Source organism: Dromiciops gliroides, chromosome 2, assembly GCF_019393635.1.
Source record: "Dromiciops gliroides isolate mDroGli1 chromosome 2, mDroGli1.pri, whole genome shotgun sequence".
NCBI lineage: Eukaryota > Metazoa > Chordata > Mammalia > Microbiotheria > Microbiotheriidae > Dromiciops > Dromiciops gliroides.
Window position 1 is genome coordinate 183,119,124 of NC_057862.1, and position 24,869 is coordinate 183,143,992.

At 36.3% G+C, this 24,869-nt stretch overlaps 1 protein-coding gene across 2 annotated transcripts in view; it reads left to right on the forward strand.

The window, feature by feature from the left end:
• Window positions 1-24,869, forward strand: part of FMN1 (formin 1) — a 357,503-nt gene that overhangs the window by 60,966 nt on the left and 271,668 nt on the right. For both annotated transcript variants that reach the window (XM_043989842.1, XM_043989841.1), the window contains exon 3: window positions 3,157-3,218. In XM_043989842.1, the coding sequence (XP_043845777.1) occupies window positions 3,157-3,218 (62 nt within the window). The remainder of the gene's footprint in view (window positions 1-3,156; window positions 3,219-24,869) is intronic.

Genomic DNA, 24,869 nt, shown 5'->3' on the forward strand with positions numbered 1-24,869 from the left:
CTGAATCCAGGGTCGGTACTTTATCCACTGCACCACCTAGCTGGTCCCTCAGCTAGTATTTTTTTTTTTTTTTTTTTTTTTTTGCGCAGGGCAATGGGGCTTAAGTGACTTGCCCAGGGTCACACAGCTAGTAAGTGTCAAGTATCTGACACCGGATTTGAACTCAGGTACTCCTGAATCCTGGGCTGGTGCTTTATCCACTGTGCCACCTAGCTGCCCTTCCCAATAAATTACTATTTTTTTTTGTGGGGCAATGGGGGTTAAGTGACTTGCCCAGGGTCACACAGCTTATAAGGTCCTCCTGAATCCAGGGCCAGTGCTTTATCCACTGTGCCACCTAGCTGCCCTTCCCAATAAATTATTATGTTTTTTTGTGGGGCAATGGGGGTTAAGTGACTTGCCCAGGGTCACACAGCTAGTGTCAAGTGTCTGAGGCTGGATTCGAACTCAGGTCCTCCTGAATCCAGGGTCGGTACTTTATCTACTGCGTCACCTAACCGCCCCCCTCAACTAGTATTTTCAAAAGATGAATTGACAGACATGGATTTTTCATTTAGTGCTTTTAAAAAAAATTGTTACTTTATTTCAGAATTTATATTCCATCCCCCAAAGCCTTCCCTTATATCAAAGATTAAAACAAAAAAACAAAGAATTGTGCAATCTTAACCAGTCAACCAGTCATTGATAGCATTTGACAACATCTCACAGTTCTATTCCTCTTCAATGAAAGGAAGGAGATATATTTTAGCATCTCTTCTCTAGGGGGTAAAGAGTGATCAGCATAATTTTCTATTTTTATCATTGTATTCTATGTATTACTGCAGTCATTGTTTTATTGTTTTCTTAGTTCTGCTTTGTACCAAATCAATTCACATAAGTCTTCCCATATGTCTCTTCATTGTTTCGTATTTCTTATGGTTAAGTAATATTCCAACATATCTGTGTTCCACAGTTTGTTGAGTCATTTCCTAATCTATAGGCCTCTACTTTTTTTCCAGTTCTTTGCTAGCACAAAAGGTTCTGTCATGAATATTTGGTAGGTGGGGCCTTTATTTATGTATTGCCTAGCAGTGGGTTCTCAGAGTCAAAAGTCATGGATACTTTGTCATCACTTTTTTGGGTGGTGGTGTTGGGGCCTTAACTCCAAATTGTTTTCTAGAATGGCTGGACTCATTTACAGCTCCACCAGCAGTAAATTAGTGTGCTTATCTTCCCGCATCCCATCCAGAATCAACTATTTCCATGTTTTTGTCACCTTGGCCAATTCATGAGGTAAAACCTTAGAGTTGTTTTCATTTTTGTTTCTCTTAATGTAAGATATTTGGAAGTTTTCCGTTATAATATAATAGTTTATAATAATTTTGAGAACTGTTTGTTCCTATCCGTTAACCAGTTATCTATAAGGAAATGGTTCTTGATCTTATATATTTATGCAAATTCCTCATATATCTTCAAAATCAGACTTTTATCCGAAATATTGATTTCAAAAAATTTTCCCCAAATGGTGATTTTCCTCATTATCCTAGATACATTTATTTTTTTCATGCAAATTGAAATGATCTATTTAAATTTTTGTGATCTATTCCTTGATTCATTAAATAAGCCATAATTTTGAAAGGTGGGCAAGTAGGCGGTACAGTGGAGAGAGCACTGGACTGGGAATCAGAAAGACTCATCTTTCTGAGTTCAAATCTGACCTCAGACACTTACTAGCTGTGTAACCCTGAGCAAGTCACTTAACCCTGTTTACCTCAGTTTCCTCATCGATAAAATGAGGGGAAGGAAGTTGCAAACCATGCCAGTATCTTTGCTAAGAAAATACCAAATGGTGTTACAAAGAGGTTCTTCATTTGTAGAAACTATTCATTTACTTTGGCAAAAAGAGCTGCATACCACTTTCTGACACCCCAAAGTCCAACCCACATAGTAGAAAAAGTGCTGCACTTAATGTTGGAAAACTAACTCTATACTTAATTAGTAATGTGATATTAGATTTGAACCCAAATCCTCTGACTTCAAATCCAGTATTCAAATCCATCACACCTTTGAGTTGTGAAGATTAAATGAGGCAGTGAATGTGATTTGTAATTATATAAAAGCTAAACAAGTGTAAAGTAGGAAGATCTTGATCATGACATACATTGTTAGACCAGGACCTTAATTCCCAGCTTCTGATTTCTGATACCCTATTGGTTAAATAAGACAATTTTGACGGACTTTCCTTTTGATGCCTGTCATTTCCCTTTCTCATTCATCATACCGTATATCTCTGTATAGCACTGGCATGAAGGTTACTTGTGTCATTCCCTGCTATGACTTGAGAATTCCTACAATAGAGGTGACCTCTTCCCACTGTAGTTCTTACAGGATTATGATGTCATGGTGTTCAGCTTCATCGTGGGACAAGAATTGTAATTAATAGATGAATAAGCATCTGTTTAGTAAATACTATGTGAATTTGTCTTGACTTCATGTCACATCGATGGAGTTTCCAAACCTGTATGTAGTTGGGATTGAAACACTATTAAACTTGAACTAAAATCAGAAAATTAAAAAAAAAATTTTTCTTAGCCCTTTTCTTCGTGGTCGTCTTCTCCAGTCTCTAGTCAAAGTGATCAATTGCCTTTACTTTCAGCTCAGCCTGTATAGATTGAATCCTAGTCTGAGAGCATGATTAAGTTTTTTTAATCAAGAGATTTCTGAAAACAAAGTTTAAAATCTCTGTTCTTACATACTAAAAAAAACTCTCATTTCTTGTAACTGTCTGCTTTTTTTTTTAAGTATGTTCATATTTGTTCTCTGTGGGGCTTTAGCTGGCTGTCATCTCCTCCCTCATGTCAAACATTCAATCTAATATTTATATGAAACACTCATTTCCATATTTTTTAACCTTACCCTTCCTAGTTGATCATCATGTTTGGACCTCCCATAATCCCAAGGTCTGATAAATGGTGTTACTTGCATATCCTGAGTCATGTTTTATGTTTTGACTTCGTATAAACCCCTTTTATGAAATTTCTGGCCTTTTGGAATTCAAACCAAGATAGTCTCCCGACTTGGCCTCTAGGAGGGCCTCTGTTCTTGGATGAATGCACACTTGAATTTTATGAATAATTTCATGCTCCTTTTGTAATGACTTCTTTTGTAATTTTACAGAGTACCAAGCTGCAATTTTACATTTGAAGAGGGAACACAAAGAAGAAATTGAAAACCTTCAGGTACACCTCTTTAGTACTACTGGTTATAGGAAACTGATCTGTTTCTCTCAAACATTGAAGTAAATCTTACCCTTAGATGAAACCTTTAAATAGGCAGCTTTTTTTCTGGCAATACAAGTTATGGAAATACCCAGGCAAACATTTAATCCTTGTTTTTCAGGAAAACCCCACAAAAGAGTGGAAAGAGAAATGTTAAAGTCAGTGAAAGATTGTTGTTATTTAAATGGAAACTGTAACTTGGGATGCACGTGCCATTGAAGTTTCGCCATATAAGAAATATTTCCCACTGGTTTCTTGTCTGTTTCATGTTTAAATTTTCCAGAGAGTTCCCTTAAGTCCAACAATGTACAAATATCACCTTTACAGATATCTAGAGAGGTTATATTTAGAAAATGGAAAGTAGACCTCTTTGGCAACTCCATTTGAGATACATGAAAAATGAATATAGTAAGAATTAAGGCTGGAAAGATCACCTGAAATCAATTTATAGAATAATTTCCTTGCCTTTCTCACCTTTCTTTTCTTCTGTCTTTCCATACAATGTAATGTATTTGAAGGGTTACTGCACTGGCAGTAGATCTGACTTCATTCAGGTCATGGCTCAATCACTAACTATATGACCTTAGACAAGTCAATTTACCTCTATTTCTTCATTTATAAAATGAAATACTCTTAACTAAAGGAAATTCTAGCTTAAATATTACAGGAATCTTGCCACTCCATCCCCACACACACCCCATAGGTAATCACTTGTCCAATACTATTAATGTCATTCTTATCTACACAATGTCTTGTATTAGTCCTCTCCTCTACTCACATGGCCACCATCTTGGTTTAGTCCCTCATTAGAGCCTCAGCCTATTCTAATTGCTCCCTGATTTTAATCTCTCTCCCTTACCAGTCCATCCTCCATATTGTTATCAAAATAATCTCCATAAGGTAGAAGTCTGTTTTTTAAAAAGTCTTCACCAGTTCCCCATTGTTACAGTATAAAATACTAGGATATTAGGATAAAATGCTAATATTTCTAGGACAAAATACAAACTCTTCAAGCTATTAAGGCCCTCCAGGCTGAGTCTTGCAAACTTTTCCATTTCTCTTTCATATTGCTCCCCTCCTTGCAATTTCTCTTGCAACCAAATTATACTCTGAGCCTTCTATTTTCTGCCCCATGAATTCTAATAAACATTGTCCCTCATGCCTAGAATATACTCCTTTATCTCTGCCTTTCAGGATCCATAGCTTCTTCAAGATTTATTTCAGGTAACATTTCTTTCATGCTGCCTTCCTAACCATCCCTAACCTCTCCCCTCCTATTGTTAGTAAGAGGCAACTGCATTAGGAGTCAAAAGTCAAGTTCAAATTCTGGATCTGTTATTTAGCTGTGTGACCTTGGGCAATTCAATTCACCATTTAAGTGCCTACAATATGTCCAGCGTTGTGCTAGATCCTGGTGGTACCAAGACAAAAAGAAAATCATCCTTTCCCTCAAGGAACTTACTTGGAATGATGGGAAAGAAGTAAAAAACATGTTCACAGATATATAAATATTAAGTTATTTTTGGAGGGTGGGGATCATTAACAACTGGGAAGAATCTGGAAAGGCCATTTAAAGGAGTTGACACTTAAACTGATCCATAAAGAGAGCTTGAGACTCCAAATAACACTTTTTAAACCTTACTTTCCTTATTTATAAACTTGGGTCTTTAGACAAAATGACCTTAAAGGTCTCTTCTAACTCTCAATTGATGATCCTATGATCTCTCGATTTACCTTGTACTTATCTATATACCTGTTTATTGTACCAGTAGAATGTAAACCTTCTGAGGGCAGGAAATTAACTTCATTTGTTCTTATATAATACAGGAAGCAATGTGTTGTAGTGGAAGAGATCAGGACAACTGAGTCCAAGTCTCACCTCTACCACCAACTTGCTAAGTCACTTAACCTTTTATGGCTTTGTTTTCTCACCTTGAATATAAGAGGATGGGACTAGAAAACATTTAAGATTGGTGAATCAATCTAGCTGGTTACTAAGTTACTGGGTAAGCAACTTTCAAAGAACTTGACTACATAGGCTTTACTTCTGAAGTTAAGACTGACAAACCATTTATTTATTTATGTTTCAGGTAGTATAAAACATTTAAATATCTGCTTGAACTTTAAGTAACTAACACTTTTGCTGGGTATTGTTAATACTAAGAAAAAACTATACCATCTCACTCCAATTTCAACTTGTTTAAATCAGGAGATTTGTTTGTTCACTGATTTGCTAAATGACCTGAATAAATTGACCCCCTCCCCAGTTTTTTGATATATGTATGGTAGCAGTAAATATTTAACACCCAACTGTACTTTCAGGAATCTAAAAAAATTAAATGTCAAAAAAATCTTAGGAAGCTAAGGCTGCCTGTCATTGTGATCTGTATAAGAGAAAACGTGTGTACTATCCTAGTAGAAGAAAGGAGGGGCTAAACATTAGGAGAGGAGTCTGACTGGACCTCTGGGATTGGCCAGTATCTGAGGTAGGTAGAGGAGACAGTCATATAAAGTTAGGGTATATTGACCTTGGAGCAAGTTGTCAGAGTTAGGGCAAGAGGTAGTACTGGATCTCATCATGCAGGATACAGATGGACTTATGTCATACCAAGTTTCCATTCACCATTAATCAGTATTTCTAAAAAAAAGTGATAAGCAGAAACCCTTTCCAAAAACAGATAAAAATAAAGGGAAGCAAGAATGGGATAGCTCTACAAATGCACTAACATTAGAATGGAATAAAGGAGCTAACTCACCTTTTGTGTTCCAGAGACCCTGCCTTTCATAAGGCACTTAGAATAAAGAACACATTAGTGTATGGATCATGGATGAGATAATAGAGTTGAGGATAGCCTCAATGGGAATAGAAATAATCACCGGGACAAAATAAACGAACAGTTCTTGGAAAGAGCACCACCAAAGACGGTTCCATAAATCAAGAGGTTGGACCATAGAAGGAAGATTATGGGGTGTGTGGGGGTCTGTGTGTGTGTAAAGGGTAAAAAATTTGGAAAGAGCCAATAAATAGAAATTAATAAATTGCACAAACTCAAGAAACTTTGAATAGGGCAAGTGAATGAGAATCAAGGTCAAGGGAGAGCCTTTGGGAATAGACTAAGATCAAATGAATGTAAGCCAAATTTATCACGTGGACCCTAAAGCATTGACTTAAAAGATGGTATAAAATCAATATAAATTAAATAAAGCACAAACCTAAAAATCATGTCTTTCAATGTGAATGGAGGGACCCCTGAGTTATATTGCCATCAGAATGATTATTTACTTTCTCTAGACCCCTTTAACTTTCTAAACCTCCAAAAAAAAAATTATGTGCTAGATATAGAATAACTACAACTAAATCCACAGAACAAAAAAGAGATAACTGTGACAAGTCTAAATCTTACTAAATTAATATTGGAGAATGTAGTATTTATTCAAAACTCCTCACTCACTCCCTTCCAAGCTTTCATTGTAGGGCATACAAGCTGTCTTTAAAGCCTTATTTCTGGGCCTCATTGAGGGGAACTCCTTTAGCTACAGTGACTCTGCCAGAACATTTCACTATCTCTCCATCCCTCCAACTCGCAATAGGCAGAAGATACTGATTTTGTACAACCACATGAGGAGTGAAGGATTAGAGAAGGGGCCCAGTGTGTTGCCTTCCAACTGTGACCTGCTCCTAAGTTAGGACCCTGAGCTTTATAGAGACCATGCCTAAGACACCGTCCTCTACCCTATAAGAAGTAAGACACTGATTCAAACCAATTTAAGGAGGAAAGGAGAAGAGCCAAGGGAGAAAATAAGGTGGTGACCAGCCCAGTTTGTGTGGCTATTCCAGGCATGAAGCAAAAGGGTACTGAGTACCAAAGGGTACTCAGGTCAGAGATCCAGGCCAGTGAACCCTTTATCTCCCAAAGTATGGAGGGTAAGGCAGCTTTGCAACCTACCCTCAGGGATATGCCCACCAGCAGAAAAGAGAACAGCTAGAAAGTGACAGGGAAATATTTTTAAAGCCTGGAATACCAAAGATTTCCAGAGTAAAACCTTTATTAAAAGTCTACAGGGGCAGCTAGGTGGCACAGTGGATAAAGCACTGGCCTTGGATTCAGAAGAACCTGAGTTCAAATCTGGTCTCAGACATTTGACACTTACTAGCTGTGTGACCCTGGGCAATTCACTTAACCCTCATTGCCCTACAAAAACAAAACAAAACAAAACAAAACAAAAGCCTACAATGTTGCTAGAAAAACAGGGATGATCATAAACCCAAAAGTAAGAATGGGCACTCCAAAGAAATTGCAAAGCTCTAATAACATATATTACAAAAAAGGGAGAGCAATACTATACCACATGAAATATGAATATTGTATTGTAGACTTCCAAGAGAGTATGGGACAGTAACAAGAATCTTCAGAATTGTCCAAAAGAGGAATTGAATTCACAAAAAATGAAATTAGGAATGAATGCCAGTCTTAGAACTCTTGGTGCAACTAAAAAAAACTCAATTAGATTTTTTAAAATGATCCATGATGGAGAATCTCTTTATAGAAGGTAGAAATTAATAGATATGAAAGACAATAATACCAATGTAAAGTCTGGCAAAAGAGAAATCAAGAGGCAGCAATATTAAAAATACATATGAATTCTATTTAAACCAAAGCAATTGACCTTGAAAACAGTATTAATAGGTGAATGAATGAATGAATGAATGAATGAATGAATGAATGAAAGAAAAAACATCAAGCACTTATATGTCAAGTACAGCTAAGTGCTGAGGGTACAAATGGAACAAAGATGTCCCTGTAGTCTCTGTTCCTGTTCTTCATGGAGCTTATATTAGATGGGGAAAACACATAAGGTGGGTTTGTCTAGGGAGGGATATATGGAATAAACTGACACACCCCATCCAAGCATAGTGACAGTTAATTTGATTATGATAAGGTTAGAAATTGGCAATTAGGCTGTGGAAGAAGTGGTCAGAGTGAAGTATAGCTAGTGTTGTAGATGACTTAAAGATCAAACTTAAAGGCAGCTAGGTAATATTGTGGACTGATAGTATAGTTTTTACCACAGAGTAATCAGTTAATAAATGCTTGTTTAAAAAAGAACAATAACATAATTATCTTAGAAGAACATGATTTTTTAATTTGAAAAATATAATGAAGAAATTAAAACAAGAAAACTGCCAAGAATTTCTAAATGCAGACAACACATCAAGAATTGAGATAATTTTTTGATTACTTGAAAAAAATACAAATCAATTAAATGACAGTAAAATAAAAAAAAACAATGACAGAATGGATAAGAAAATAAAACCCAATGATTTTCTATATATTAAACAAATCTCAAAATAAAGACATACACAGAATCAAGATGAGAGACCAGAACAGAATTGACTGTGTCAGGTGAGCCTAAGAAAGTCAAGAGTTGCAATAATGCCATATCAAACGAGGTAAAATTGAGATAAAGAGGGGGCAGCTAGGTGGTCCAGTGGATAAGCATTGGCCCTGGATTCAGAAGGACCTGAGTTCAAATCCAGCCTCAGACCCTTGACACTAACTTGCTGTGTGACCCTGGGCAAGTCACTTAACCCTCATCGCCCAGCAAAAAACAAAACAAAAAAATCTAGATAAAGAAAGTAATCCTCACAGATCAGTAAGTTGAGCCAAGAAATACTTGAGCATCTACCATGTATAATATACTTTAATGATCTGTATCTAAATGAGGACTCTGTGCTTCATCCATGGATTCATAAAATGTTAGGACTGATGTAACTTTCAGGATCACAGACCAACCACTTCATTCCACAGATGAGGAAAGTTGAGGCTCAGAAAGAAGCGATTTTGCCCAAGATGACATAGCTAGTGAATAATGGGGCCAGGATCATAAAGATCCTTATTTCTTGGTTCTCAATCCAATGTTCTTTCCACTACATCACATTGACTTCTTTTGGAAGGGTGTTTATATGGCTAAAGTAATCACCATAAGCTCATTGGCTCAGGGCCTAAAAGAAACTAGACATCCGGGACTAAACAGAATCAGAAGGTTGGAAAGTAGAACTTTAAATGAAATAAAAAGCATTAATCACATCTCTAGCCCCATTTTCTTCAAGCTATTGATATTTATGGTTATCAGCTACATACTCCTGAGGCAGTTTTGATGTCATTTTAACCAAGTTTGTAATTAGTAATTTTAACATCCAGGGCATGTACCAAAAAATGTGTATCCAGAGTAAGCAGCATGAAAGGTATGCTTGAATCAGTTGTTAAAAATATATTCATTGGGTATGGAAAGACTTCAGAGAAAGACTAGGACACCATCTTGTTTAATGGGAGTCACAGACCCCTTCCACCACCAAGGAAGAGAACAGGGAAAGAAAGTCAAGCTAAGGCAAAACTCATCAGGAGCAAGGAACTGCGTGGTATTTTTAGTAATAATTCTTGCTAAATAGGTGCTAAGCTGTCAGCAACCTCTAAATGTTGGTGTCCTAAGGTTAAGACCTGGTTATTCCATTATAGTTATGATCTCTGATTCAGAAAATGACAGAATTTTGCAGATAGAAGAAAAAAAAGTTTTGGAGTCCAGTTCCTTTAGAAAATTCAACAAATATTTGGTAAATTCTTGTTCAGGCATTTGCAGTCATATTCGACTCTTAATGACCCCATTTGGGGTTTTCTTGGCAAAGATACTGGAGTGGTTTGCCATTTTCTTTTCTAGCTCATTTTAAAGATGAGGAAACTGAGACAAACAGGGTTAAGTGATTTGCAGAGGGTCATACAGATAGCAGGTGTCTGGGGCCAGATTGATACTCACAAAGATGAGTCTTCCTGACACTAATCTATAACCCAAAGGAATTCCTTCTGTAATACATTTGACAAGTAATCACCTCTGACCAGAAAACTGAGATTGACCTGTTGTTCTTATTTGTCCTTCATTCTTGAAGAGGACCATCACATTGGGTGATGTCATGACTTGCAATGAATTAGCTTTAAGTGAAAAAGGGATATATAAAGTCACCAACCTCACTCTCTCCACTAGAGCCATCTGGTTCCAGTGGCAAGATATATATCAGGACGATTGGAGATGGCCCCATATGTGCCCCAGATGCGTAAGGCAATTAGGACTGAGTGACTTTCCCAGGGTCACACAGCTAGTAAGTATCTGAGGTGAGATTTGAACTCAGGTCCTCCCACCTTCAGAACCAGTGCTCTATCCACTGCACCACCTAGCTATGTCCATTATATTTTCCGTAGGCTTAAAACAAGCTAATTATTCTAACAGAGTATTACATGTGTTTTTGTTTTTCACTTTGCTCTTTGGTTCTAATAGATCTGGGCATGTGATTTCTTGAGCTATGGTGTGTAGGCCTTTTTTCTTTTTTTTTAAAATTGTGGTTTTCAGTGAGTCCAGTGATTCTTAAATTCTTTCTCCTTGACCTCATTCCCAGCTCAGTTGTTTTTAATAACAGATATCTTACATTTTGTTTATATTTTGTTCTAAATTTTTCTTTCTATGTTATTGTGTTCTAATATTTCTATCTCATGGTGTCATTGAGTTCTTTAGGAAAATGTTTTCATAATTTAAAAGGTGGGCATTAATATGAACATTTTTTAATCTGAATTGACCAGCTTAGGAATAAGGGGAAACACAATTCATACCAAGAAAAAGGAGAGGTTGTCTGTCTAGAAGACACAAGTAATGGAGATTCTAAAACCTATGAGGAGAAAAACTAAGCAGTTATCTCCATTGTTCTCAACCTTCCATGTTTCTTCAACTATAAAATGAAAGGGATGGGCTAGATGAGCTATAAGGTCTACTCCAACTCTATCACTCAATTCTTTGATTCTATAAGTAAAAATAAGTGGAGAGTTAAAGAGGGGGAATCTAGTAAACAAAATTAAAGGCATTAAAATTTAAATCATATTATAATTAAATATTCATTGAGCTATCATTAAGACAGTGTGGTAGTCACCACTGTTTCATGTGTACTTAGATGCATTTGTGTTGATTTGTGCCATTTTTAGTTCCAGACCAATGTCTTACTAGTGGACTGAATCAATTTATGTTCAAGGACTAAAATTTAAATAAACTAAAAATATTCTCAAAGGCTTTATTATAAACTTTTCTGCAGAGTAAACATATGGCAAGTATCTTTGGCCCCATTTTGCCATTTAAAGAAACTGAGGCCAAGAAAATGAATAGTTCTCTAAAATCACAGTGTAAGCTTTCTCCCTGATCTTCAAGTCTATTTATTATACTGAATAACTTATGACTTATGATTAAAAAATTCTTGTGTAATAGAAAATTTTTTGTTTGGTGCCAAGTCCTTTATTTTGCCTTAGGGTCCTCCCCACTAGCCCCCTCCCCTGCCAGACTAATAAGTTGAGCCAAACATCTTCCAACTTTTATGACCCATACTTCAAATTCGGGATCTTTGGACTCAGTTTTCCACTTTGTTCTGATTCTGACTTTCAATCAGGATGATATCCTTGAAAAAATAATAACTCTTTCTATATTGCTTTTTCCTAGTAACTGAGACATCCTTTGATTATTGTGAACATAAACTGAGCAATTCCAAAACTATTGAGGAAAAAATGCAATGCAGATATAACTGTTCTGTGGCATGAGAATAATCCAGGTCTTTCTTCTGTTGTGTTAAAGGACATTATAGTTTGCCTTTACTTCTGTCCATCAGTCTGAGTGGCAAATCATCATCTCAGCACCACTGATTTACTTTTTAAACCTTTGCCCCAGTAGGACCAATATCAGCAGCTCTGTAAATGGTAAAAGAATTAGGATTAATATTTATCTTATGCAGACTCCTTTATATAAGCAGGCAAGCATAGTAATAGTTTTTCAAGTTCCTAAAAAAGAACAGCTGTGTGATGTCTTTGGGATCTGGCCTCTGAGCCAGCAAGACCTGGATTCAAATTGTGTATATACTGTCTATGTGACTCTGGCACCTCTCAGTGCTCTGGAAATTCTTCAAGGCTTTTAGTTGCATCATCCACCTGCATTGGTAGAGGAAGTTTCTTCACCTCAGAGTTCTCTTTATTAGTGAAATCATGGATCCAGTCCTTATCCCTGTCCCTATACCAGTAGAAGAGCCCTTTCTAGCATCTAGCTTAAAGTTTTGGGGTTCAGTTCCTTTAGAAAACACACATTTCCTTTCCTTCGGTGCCCTCTAAGGGAAAGGCAGCATGGATAGTGGATAGAACACTGGACTTGAAGTTAGGCAGATCGAAAAATTTGGGTTCAAATTCTGCCACTGGTACTTATTAAGTGGTATGGTCATACTTATTAAGTTGTATGGCCCAAAGCAACTCATTTTATCTTTCTGAGCCTCAGTTTATTCAGTTTACAATAATAATTATACTTCTTTCATAGGGCTCTTAAAAAGGTTCTTTGCAAAGCATTAAGTGCTGTGTAAATAAATTTGCTATTTTCATTACCTCCTTGAGTTACCTTATATGTAGGTACTTTATAAATGTTTATTGTTTTACCTTCTCAGTGAGAGAGATTATCTCAGTGCCTAATTAATTTCCTGTGCAAAGTTAGGGACATTAGCAAATTTCATGAGTTCTTTTCAGGTCACCAAGGTCTCATTTGGTAACATTGCTTTTCTATAGCCTTAAAATGGAAGAGAAGCTTGGGGGTAGTGAAGATTCTGGAACCTAGAGACAGGAGACACAGACACCATCTTTCACTAAGGGGAAAGCCTAGAGCCAAAGAATTTACAAACTCTTCCCAGGTGCATTTATTTCCCTGTGCAGATTCCTGGCTTGCCTTGGCTACTTAAACTGATTTATATGACCTTAGAAAAATAATTTTACTTTTGTAGGCTTTGTTATCCTGAACTAAAAAATTAAGGAACTGAAGTAAATGATCTCTCATAGGTTCCCAAGCTGGTGAGCTTATTTATCGGAGTAATTTCAGCATAGAATTGCATGTTTATAGTTTAGAATCATTTGATTCCTTTCCTCCCTCCTCTCTTTCTATCAGTTATTTCCAATCCCTGCTCTTTTTCCTTCAGGTTATCTTTTCCCTTATCTATTCTTCCTCTCATTATTTTCACACCTTTTTTGTCTCCTGCCCTATAGGAAAACCCACTCATATCATGTATAAACCATGTTGGACTCCCCCCAATTTTCCAGACACCCTACAAGGTGATCTGAATAAGACATTTAATTTAGAAGGTCTGCATTTGAGTTCCCCATCATGCAGGAGGCAATGCATTTGAGATAGATGTGACCTGTTTGGCCCCATGCTTCTCCTTTTGTGAAAGGTGGAAAATAATACATGCCCCTCATCTGCCTCATGAGAAGCAGTTACAGATTAAGGAGATTATGGCTTTGAGTAGTTTGAAACAAGGTGGCATGGAGATGTCAACTGGGTTTATCAATTTCTAATCATTAATATGACTAGAGGAGAGAGTGGGGGAAAGAAAACTGGTTGTAAGTAGTTATTTTATCCAGGAACCTTTCCCCTTTAGCCTATTAAACCAGGACCATAGCCCTTGGCACAAGCAAAGCTCTATATTAGCGTCTCTTGTGGTTGTACTCATTGTTAAATGCATTCAGGTTTATAATTGGGTGATTAGGCTATGAAAAGAATCTGGGAATGGACTCCAAACTGGATGTGATTTTACACTGTATTTCGTTGTCCCCAGTGGAACAAAATTTTATGTCTCTATTAGGAAAAACCTTGTGGACTTTCTTAATCATTTTGTGGAAATAAAGTTGGAAGCATCAGGGTACCACAAAATAATTGTATTCATACAATGTACCCCTTGGGCCCACTTTTTCTGACTTATACTTTGCTGATGAAACTAAAATGAACAGAAATTGGATTGGAACTGAAATTGTTGGGGTTTAAAAATAATCTGCCCGATTTGCAAAATCTTATGTTACTCATTACCAACATTAAGCGGATAATCTATTAATTTCTGTGGAATGGAGTAAGGGAAAAGGAGTAGAGTTATTTGCAACTCAAGAATCATTTGTATGCCTGGATAGATGGTGATAACATCATAACCATTACATGGTGGCACCATAAAGGCTCATGGCATAACACTATTTGCTTAATTGAACTTATTATTAGATCTTCTCTTCAATTTCCCTGCACCAAACACTGAAAATAGAAAAACCAATTGCTTTGGGAGATACTAGGTCTCCCGAACCTATATGTTTAAATTTTCTTTATGACTTATATGCCAGTCATCACTTTAGCTCATTTAATTACTAGAAGCCTATGCTTCGAGGTCATTGGATGAGAAAGAACATCGAGTCAGGGGACCTAGATTTGCATCCTGACTCTGCCACTCTCACCTGTGTTACCTTAGAGGAGGCATTTCCTCCCTCTAGCTCCCAGTGTACTCATCTCTAAAATCAGTAGTTTCATTAGATGACCTCTAATCTCACTTCTAGCTTTTTGGAACTATGATCATAGAATACTAATTTGGGTTTGTTGTGAAAAGAGCACTATATAAACCTGAAGGCATTATATAATTGTGAGCTATTATCAAGCTTTTTGTTTTTATGCAATGAGTGAAATAATTTCACAAGTATTAGATAGTCCCAGGAAGCTCTTTGACTCCTCCCTTTGGAGGATTCCATCTTACATCATAGGCAGATAACATTGCATTGTGCCAAACTCTGGTCCTGCACAAATAGGTGGGTTGCTGAATAACAAGTGTTTTTATTACTCATGTGCAATACACAGCTGGTTGCTCATCTCATAGGCTTCTTCAGCAATTCCAGGCTTCAGCTTCGTACGTGTCTGTGCTTTTCTCCTGAATTTCCATTTCTTGTTGTTACTACACTCACTCAACATCTTTGAAATGCCATTGGGACCTGAGATGGCTTTTCTGGGAAGATTGTTGGCTTCAGGTGAGAGACTATCAGTGGAGCTGAAGCATTTTGAACATTGGGATTTGTAATTCTGATGCTTCACTTAAGAGAAGGCAGTATGGTATGGTAGAAAGGGCTCTCAAATGGGAATAAGGAAATCTAAGTTGGAGCTCTGCTACTAACTAAATTTCTTATTAACTTTGAATCTTGGAGGCTCCATTGGATCTACCTGCATTTCTGCCATCCTACTATTTGCTTAGCTCCAGAATTTAAATCTCCTCCTTGCTGAGATGCTGTATCCTGAATATAGAAAGGACATTCAGCTGGGATCAGGAAACCAAGGTTATGGCTTTACTATCAATTAATTGTGTGACATTGGTAAAGCAATTTAACTTCCCTGGGCCTCCATCTTCTCATGTATAAAATGTTGGGATTAAAGTAGATCTCAAAAATTCCTCCTAGCTTTAAAATTATGGGGGTTTTTTGAGGGACAGATAATTATTATGTTTTAATTTATCCCACCTAAATTTTTGGATCCTTCCAGGTAAGAGCCAAGTCTCTTATTTCTTTTATATATCCTGTAATGCCAACACAATGCTGGGCATGTAGTGGGGACTTGATAAATACTCTTTAAAAAATCTTGGACCAAATACCAACATGGTATAATAAATACCTTAACAAACATTGTTGGAAATTTCTTTTCTCATATCTTGTGTAGAAAGCATAGTGTATGGAAATCATAGTGTATTAGATGAGGAGGATAAAAAGAAGCATAGATCTCTTTGACTCACCACTGACTAAATGGACTTTGGATTTCTTGGCTTCCTGTTTCATTAGGAAATGCCATTAAAAAGATGGAGGACATGGTATTGTTAAAGCTATAATAATAATCCTTGAATGAAAGGATTGAGAAGACAACCAGTGAAAGGGGAGGAAGGAAGAAATAAAGGAAGGAAGTGAAGAAGAGATAGAAGGAGGGAGAAAACCAGTGCTTGCTATGTGCCAGGCACTATGCTAATCACTTTATAAGTATTTCATTTGATCTTTACAACAGCTCTGGGAAGTAGGTGTTGTTACTTATCCCCATTTTACAGTCGAAGAAACTGAGGCAAACAGAGACACTACAGAGTTTCCAGTGTCATATAGGTCTGCATTCAAGAACATTTATTGGAGAGATTGGCAAAGGAATTGGATTGCTTTTAGAATCTTCAGAACTTTTCTGAATTCCCATTTCTGTGAGAAAAGTCATGTTCTTTCTCCATAATGGAATGATAATTACTTAAATTTTTATATCTGATTACAATGTACTAAGCCTTTCCATCTCGTCACCCTACTAACTTTTAAATTGCTATAGAAAGTACAGAGAGACAGTGGGCCCTAGTGGATAGAGAACAGGTCTCAAAGTTGTAAGTACCTGGTTTCAAGACCTGCCTCTTACACATTCTGGCTCTGTGAGTTTGAGGAAGTCACTTAATCTTTCGATGCCCTTGGTAATTCTCTAAGACTATTAATTGCAGAGAAGGTTCCACAGACCTGCATTAGTAGAGAGTGTTTCCTCTCCTGGAACTTCCCTATACCAGTCAGATCACAGATCCAGTTCCTTTCCTTTGATCCCTTGGAGATTGTATTTCAAGATATTTATTATTACTACATTGGATTATATGAGATTATAATTATGTAATCCTATAATCAGTCCCTATCCCTGTTTTGCATATAGCTACTGTGACTTTTTGTGGTTTGTGTAGACCATTTCCTTTTCCTCATATAAACTAAGTAATAACTTAGATGGGAGGAGAGCAATGGTAATATCCTTCCTTTAACTTACTTTAAAAAATCAGTTTTCCCCTGATTTACTTATTTAAAGTTGAGGTTGATAACTGCACATGTATAACCTATATCTGATTGCTTACCACCTAAGCATGGAGAGAGGGGAAGGAGGAAAGGAGGGATAGAATTTGGAACTCAAAACTTTATTTTTTTTTATTATACAAGTATTTTATTATTTTCCAGTTACATGTAAAGATACTTTTCAACATTTGTTTTCATAAGATTTTTAGTTCCAAATTTTTCTCTCTCCCTTCCCTCCCCCCTCCCCAAGACAGAAAGCAATATATAGGTTATATATGTACGGTCACATTAAACAAATTTCTGCATTAGTCATGTTGTGAAAGAAGAATCAGAACAAAAGGGGAAAACCTCAAAAAACAAAACAAAGAAAAAAAAACCCCAAAGATTAGAAACAGTATAGTTCAATCTGCATTCAGAATCCACAGGTTTGTTTTGTTTTGTTTTATTTTTTTGTTTGTTTTTTGATGTGGAAAACATTTTCCATCATGAGTTCTTTGGAATTGTCTTGGATCATTGTATTGCTTAGAATAGCTAAGTCTATCATAGTTGATAGTCACATAACATTGTTGTTATTGTGTACAATGTTCTCCTGGGAACTCAAAACTTTAAATAAAAATGTTTATTATCAAAAGCAAAAAACAAACAGAAAGGGAAAAAATAAAGTTGGGGTTGGATAAAGAGGAAAAAGTATCAGGGGCCAAAGTGACAATGGATTGTATAGTAGAGTACAAGCTAGAAGGGCCAACCTAAACTGGGGAGAGAAGTGGGCAATACTTTCATTGTTAATATGGATAACATCTCTCCTTCACCTTTTTTCCCTTCCGTTGGTCCTTTCCCCTGTCTGATAATTGCTATTCTATCTTTTTATCATTATGATCCCAACTGTTGATTGCATCCATTTGGTAGACGAGAAGATTAAGACTCAAGAAGATTATAAATGTTTTCTGAAAGCAAGAAGAGTGAGAGAGTAGTAGGATCACGTTTTTTTTTTTTTACATCAAATATATTTATTCCTCTCCTCCTTAACCCTTACTTCCAATTCCTTGTTACCTGTAATGTGCCATATAAATTCCTCTGAATCTCTTGATTCCCAGCATCACTGAGGAAAAACAATATTATTGTTTTCCCCTCTGCCATCACCTCACCTGTCTGTGGGATGTTCCCACATAAGGTAGACAGTTCTGTTAGTCTCCTTGAACAAGTTCAGGCATATTTGTGTTTGGAGATCCTCATTACTTATCTACCATGGGGGTAGGAGAGCATGATTATTGACCATTTCATTGTAGTTTATTTTGGCTTGCTCTGTGGTCTGGAAGTGTTTGCAAGCTGAAGGTGTTAGGGTAGTTTTTGTCTCAGTAATATTCTGCATATGTTCATCACCAGGGGGTGAATTTTGACTTTGATATAGTTACACTAAATATAGTGTCAGCATTCATCAGTAGTATATGGTTGTGAGGAATGCAGAAGAAGTTCTATATTAGACTGAATGGCATAATACCTTTAGATAAAATGAAAGCAAATTCCAACACTAGATTAGTAAAGCCAACATAAGTTACTAGAGTTATATTGTAGTCAAGGTTCAGTTCATGTTTAAGGAAGCAATGTTAACCTATATATACATAAGAGAAAATAGGAGGAATATTTTCTTTTATTTTTCCATTAAATTTTCCAATCAGCTTTGCCCAAGCCAGTTGAATTCATTGTCTACTAAATGAGGGTGGTGGGGAGGAGGGAGTCTTCTTGTATTCTGGAGTATGTCATTGCTTGGGAGTGGGGGCTTGAGAGGAGAAAATAATAGTTGTGTTCAGGTTTTTGGAAGACTGTGATTGGGAAGACCATTTAGAATTGGCCTCCTTGGCCCCAAGAAGCAGAGGCAGATTGAAATTTGATATAAAGGAAAATGTCATAACTAGTAGAACTATCCAAGAAGTGAAGTGTGCTGCCTTGGGAGGCAATGGGTTTTCCTTCAAGGAAAGTCTTCAAACAAGGGCTGATTGACCATTCGATAGGGACATGATATAGGTTACTAAATGGCCTCTCAGATTTCTCCCAACTCTAAAATGATGTGATTATGATTTTAAGTAATAAAAGGAGCTGGTTGGTGTATGACTGTCAAGTTCATCATTTGCATCATATTAAGTGTCTGATTGGATTAGTAATGTACTGGCTAAGGAGGCATGTATTTGGTCTGTCTTCTGCAGCCTTATGCCTCTTCATGAAGCTTGAGAGTCCTTTATGACAGGACCAGAAGGCCCAAAGAAAAGGGGGCTTCCTAGTTACATTTCTACCTGAGAAAGAAATAATAAAGATTCACTACTAGATTTCCATAGCATAATTATCTCTAAAGGTTTATTGACATATTTCCTTTATCTTAAGAACTTGATCTGTGCTTAGGTTGATGTCTAATGTCTTTGCCCTGGGAAACAACAGCCCTTTTTGTGTCTTTAGTGTTGATAGGTTGCTGTTTTACTTGTGATTGAAGTTTCATGATTTAAGATGGTTTAGTGAGTGGGTGAAGAGGCAATAGTACCAGATGGGGAATGAGAAGTGGGGGCAGGATGAGATCAAAGAAAGAGCCTTCCCACTGAATTTCCTAAAGCCCTGTCACCTTGCCACCTGAATTCGTGGTGCTTTTCCTCTCCTTGTCCCTCCACCTTCCTTTTTCAGGTACCACTTAGCAAAGCATTTAGGAGAATGTTTATAAATAATGAAGGTAACTAAAAGGGAGACAGGCAGATAGATGAGTCATGGAATCCTAAGGGTGTTAACTATAGGGAAGGTTTAGTTGTATTGACTGTCTTCTTGTTGCTTGGAAAATGGGTGGGGTGTCAGCAGGTATAAAGTAAGTCATATTGATGATTTATCCTTGGCTCATTGTTTACACCATTGTGGAGCCCAATCTAGTTGATATCTACTAGAAGCAGTTATTTTGACACCTATTCATGGTAAGAGGAACTGAGGAGGGGACAAAATAATCTTGACCGATATTAGGAATACAGGTCCCCACTACTCTGAGTAAATTGATTAGTCAACAAGCATTTCTTGAACAAGTACTATGGGCCTTGTGTTTGCCACAGGTGATAAAAACACAAAAGTGCCAAAGTCATTGCCTCAAGTAAATTAGATTCTCCTGGAAGGATACAAAATATGGTCAGATGAGCCAATATTAAACATATACAAAGTGCATATGGAGCTATTTTGTGTTATATTACTGCTTAAGCATTTGAAAAATTATTTCAACTAGGTTAAATATGTACCAAGAAAGGGAAACAAATTAATATTGGCATAGATACTCCAGATATCCTGAGTTTAAAAGTTTTACATGGTTTTGGTGGGAAGCATATTTACATTCCAAATTATCTTTTTTTCTTTTTCTCTCTCTCTCTCTCTCTCTCTCTCTCTCTCTCTCTCTCTCTCTCTCTCTCTCTCTCTCTCTCTCTCTCTCTCTTTTTTGGTGAGGCAATTGGGGTTAAGTGACTTTGCCCAGGGTCACACAGCTAGTAAGTGTCAAGTGTCTGAGGCTGTATTTGAACTCAGGTCCTGCTGAATCCAGGGCCGGTGCTGTATCTACTGTGCCGCCTAGCTGCCCCTAAATTATATTTTACTCAGATTAATATTCCAATTAATTTGTAATCCCCGAGCATATACCAAGTTAAAATGAAAAGGTAGCCTATAACTTCTGAAATGAAAAATTTCTTGTGGAATATACAAATGAAGAATATAGGGAATTTATTGCATTACAAAAGTGTAAAACTCATATTTTTGTAATTTTTGAATGATACCTTTTGTTTTTACATCACCTTTATTTCCAAATATATCCCTGCTCCACTCTCTACCCTACCCAGAGATATAGCCCCTTCAAAAAGAGTGAAAAAGAAAAAAAAAAGCAGTTTAACAAAGCTAATCAGTCTATCAATTAAATCTAATAGTACATGCAATGTTCTGCACTCATAGTTTCTCACCTTTGCAAAGAAGGAAAGGAAGTGCATTCATTCTCTCTCTCTCTCTCTCTCTCTCTCTCTCTCTCTCTCTCTCTTTTTCTCTCTCTCTTTGGAGAAGGGGAGAGGACCAAGTTTTGTCTCTTTAATTATACTCTGTTGTATTTTTTGTTGTTGTTTTGGTCTTTCCATTTACATTATTGACTTCACTAAGATAGGAAGATACATTTCATAGCTGCCTATTTGTAAACTTCAAAAATAAAAAACAAAAAACCTTATTTCTAATTTCAACAAATAAAATTTAAAAATAGGAAAAAGGAAGATAAATTACATAGCTGCCTATTTGTATATTTAAACAAACAAACAAACCAACCTTCATCTTCATTATCACTAAGTTTATAGTTATGCATTTGTTTACTGACTCCCTATTATGCACAATAAATCTGGGCATTCAAAGAAGCTGGAGACATCATCCCTGAATTAAAGGAATTTATAATCTATTTGGGGACCCAGGAAAGTATACATAAAAATATAACAATAGAAGGCAGTTCTTTGATAAGTCTAATCCTATTTCATGGTGGAATTGAATGATCCTTAAAATTTATTACTTCCCCACAGCAACTAACAGAAGAGAAATTACAGGTTAGTGGAAAAGAGATATTATTTTAAGATTAATAAAAGTAGCTTTTCAAATTCACAACTCTTGATAGGTATTGTTAGACAAATTTAAATGTATATTACCCACCCAATCATTTGTAAAAGTATTGGGTCTTTTTATATCATTATTTCACAAACAGGCAGTTCCTTACTAGTTTAGAAATTGTGTTGTGTTGGAGGTCACTTCTCCCTATCACCACTGGAGGTCAGTTTGGCCCTCTTTCTACTCATACTTTTCTTTTGCCTATATAACATTACTATCTCATTCTAAGAAGAGGTTTTGCCTACAAGACATATACAAATAATACCTAATTTAATATACAGTACAGATTTATCCTACAATATTAATATAACAGGATGCATGTTACCTATAACAATATAAACTATATTAATTGGTATATAATCTTATACTGTGTTTAGTATTAAAAAACATTAAATATATGTTCTTTTGCAGTAATCATTTATTTAAGTTAGTTGGCATTAAGCAGAAAACATTTTGACACATTCATCATCATTAAACCATACCTATCAGAATGTCTATAAAGCATGCCTTTGACAAACAGTCCATTTTTCCACACCTAACTTTGATAGACCATTGAATCATGTGTATTCTCATCTCTCAGATAAGTTTCTTATCCTTTTATGATGTTGCAGTATTGCAACTTGCAATATTGAGCTGATAATATTCCTTCACTATTTGGAATAACTGTACTTCTGGAGCAATTTCACTTCTTGGTGCATCATTGTATTTATCAGAGTTCATCACTTCCTTAACGAGGGCAAGAATTCCTGGTCCAATAGAAGTTTTTAAAATTCCTAAAGTTTTTTTGGGGGTAGATATTTTACAGTCTCCTGAAGTTTCTCAGATCTTACAAGCTTACTTGAACTTCTCAAGACAAAGATTTAGGTATAGCCATGAATAAGATAGCAAGTTTCATCAGCAAAAATATTGTTCCGATAACTAATTATTTTCATTGTCTTGCCCATGACAAACATTTTCCCCCTTCATAACAATGGTTAGCAGCTAAGTTTTTAGCTCTCATTTTTCTTCCAATTATTTCAGAAGCCTCTGCCACATTGTAAAGAAACAGTAACCACCCTTCTAGCTGCCAAGCTCTTCTGAAGTCTTTGCTTTTCTTCTGAGGATTAATTGAGCTGTTTTGTAGCAGTATTTTGTCAGTTTAGGCCATTACTTTTTGGTTTTGACTACACTTTCCTTTGTTCTGGTAAGACTAATCCTCTTTCATTGTAGGGTTGAATGATCCTTGAAATTCATTACTTCCCCTCAGCGGTTTATCTCTAATAATCACTGAAGTATGTTCTTTAATGAGTACCATTTTTATACATGTGTCCTATCTATTCTTTAAAAATTAGAGAATTAAAAACATAAGAGAGCAAAGAAATTGTTTCTGTGTGTATAGCACAAAAGTCAGCACTTAAATGACAAAACTAAGTAAAGGTGGGATATTCTGTTCACTCTACTTCTATCTAGTCAAAGTCAGACATTCTGAGTCAGTATTGTCTTAGTTAGAAACACACATGCATGACCAGTGCTGTCACAAAATGAAACCATATCAGTTAGTGCTTATCCCAAATAACACATCACTTCATATGTTATGTGTACATATAAAACATACACGTGTATACATTTTGTGTCCACATGTGCAAATACACTTCTTTTCCCCAACTTATTTGGTATTTATTCCATGAGTCGTTGAAATGAAAACCAGTAAGGGCAACTAAAATCCCATGGCATCAATTGTGGTCCATTCAGTGATGGAATTAGAGGAAATGAGTAGCTTCCATCATGCTATAAATCACTACTGCTAAGTCATCCCACAAGGTAACAACAAAGGAGAGTGAGCATAGAATGTAGTGACACTTTGGTGTCTTTCTGCTGCTTTTATTTTTAAGTCTTATGAAGGAAATCCTGTTCCTAAAATTTTTTAAAATTTCCTTTGAATCAAACACACAAATCCTTCCTCACAAATCAGATTAATGAACATGGTAGATTTGGGGAAATGAGGCACCCATAGATATTTTTAACTAGATGTCTCCAGGGAAAGTAGAGAGCCTTCTACACATCCCAGTAGTTAAAGGGATATGATAGTACAAAGTTAACATATCCTACCTATGTAACAATTTGCTACCTCTTTTTTCTTATATTATGAATTTCTTTTTATCTAGCATCATTAGGAACTATGATGTAGTTACAAATGTTCTGGTTAACAGAGTTACTTTATATATATCATACATAGTTTTATTTTTTAGAAAAGAATTAGAATTAAATGAAGTTAATATAATTTTTTGAAGGGACCAGATCTTTTTGTTGTTGTTGTTGTTGTTGTTGCATTTTTAGTACCTGGTATAAATAATTGTATATGAAGGATGCTGAATTACTATTTGTTTAAATGAATCAGTACAAATGCTTTTTTTAAACATATGAAGATCATGTGAACAGCAAGATGGAGGAATAGTTATTTTCCCCAACCTTCACCAACCCAGAAATCTCAGGAAAAGGAATTATGTGCCATGTATAAAATAACCAAATTTGAATCCCCAAGGCAAGATGGAAACACCACACAAGGTGAAAACCTCATGAAATAACACTGGAGAGTTTAAATACCAATTCATCACTCCCCCCACCCACATACCCAACAACTTCATACAATACATACAATAGTCCATTCTGTTTGTCAGGTACAGTGAGCACAAGCATTATGGTTCAGAGTCTGTTTTTAGGCACTCCCTACCCACTCTCCCTATATCAGTGACTAAGTCTGAACCTTTCCTTCCACCTGACAAGAGACTACAGACTACTGGTTCTATGCAACTACACAAAGGAAAGGGGAAAAAAGCAACTAGAGGAAGAAGAAAGGGTTAAAAGGGATAAGAGATATGGGTAGTACAGCGTACAGTTAGAAGGGGGAAAAGCATCAGGAACCTGAAAGAAAGAAGACTAATAACCAAAATGGGACCACTCTTCTTCCCCAGAGAACACTCTGGCCAAGGACCCAGTCTGGCCCATGTTCAGGGATTTGTGTAACAACTGAAAGGGGAAAAACCTAAGAATGAAGGAAGGAAACCAGAAGCAAATATTTGAGAGTATGAGAAAGAATCTGAAAGATTAAAAGTTTGAGAGAAAAGCCTGAATAAAAATCATGCTTATAAACAGATAAACCAACATAAAAGGATCGTAAATACAGAAGGAAAAATGAACAAAACCTCAGTGAGGCCCCATGCATAAATATTTTACTGTAAGGAAAATGGACCAAAATTCTCTAATGAGAAAGAGAATCTTATAGACTCCCCAGAGAACA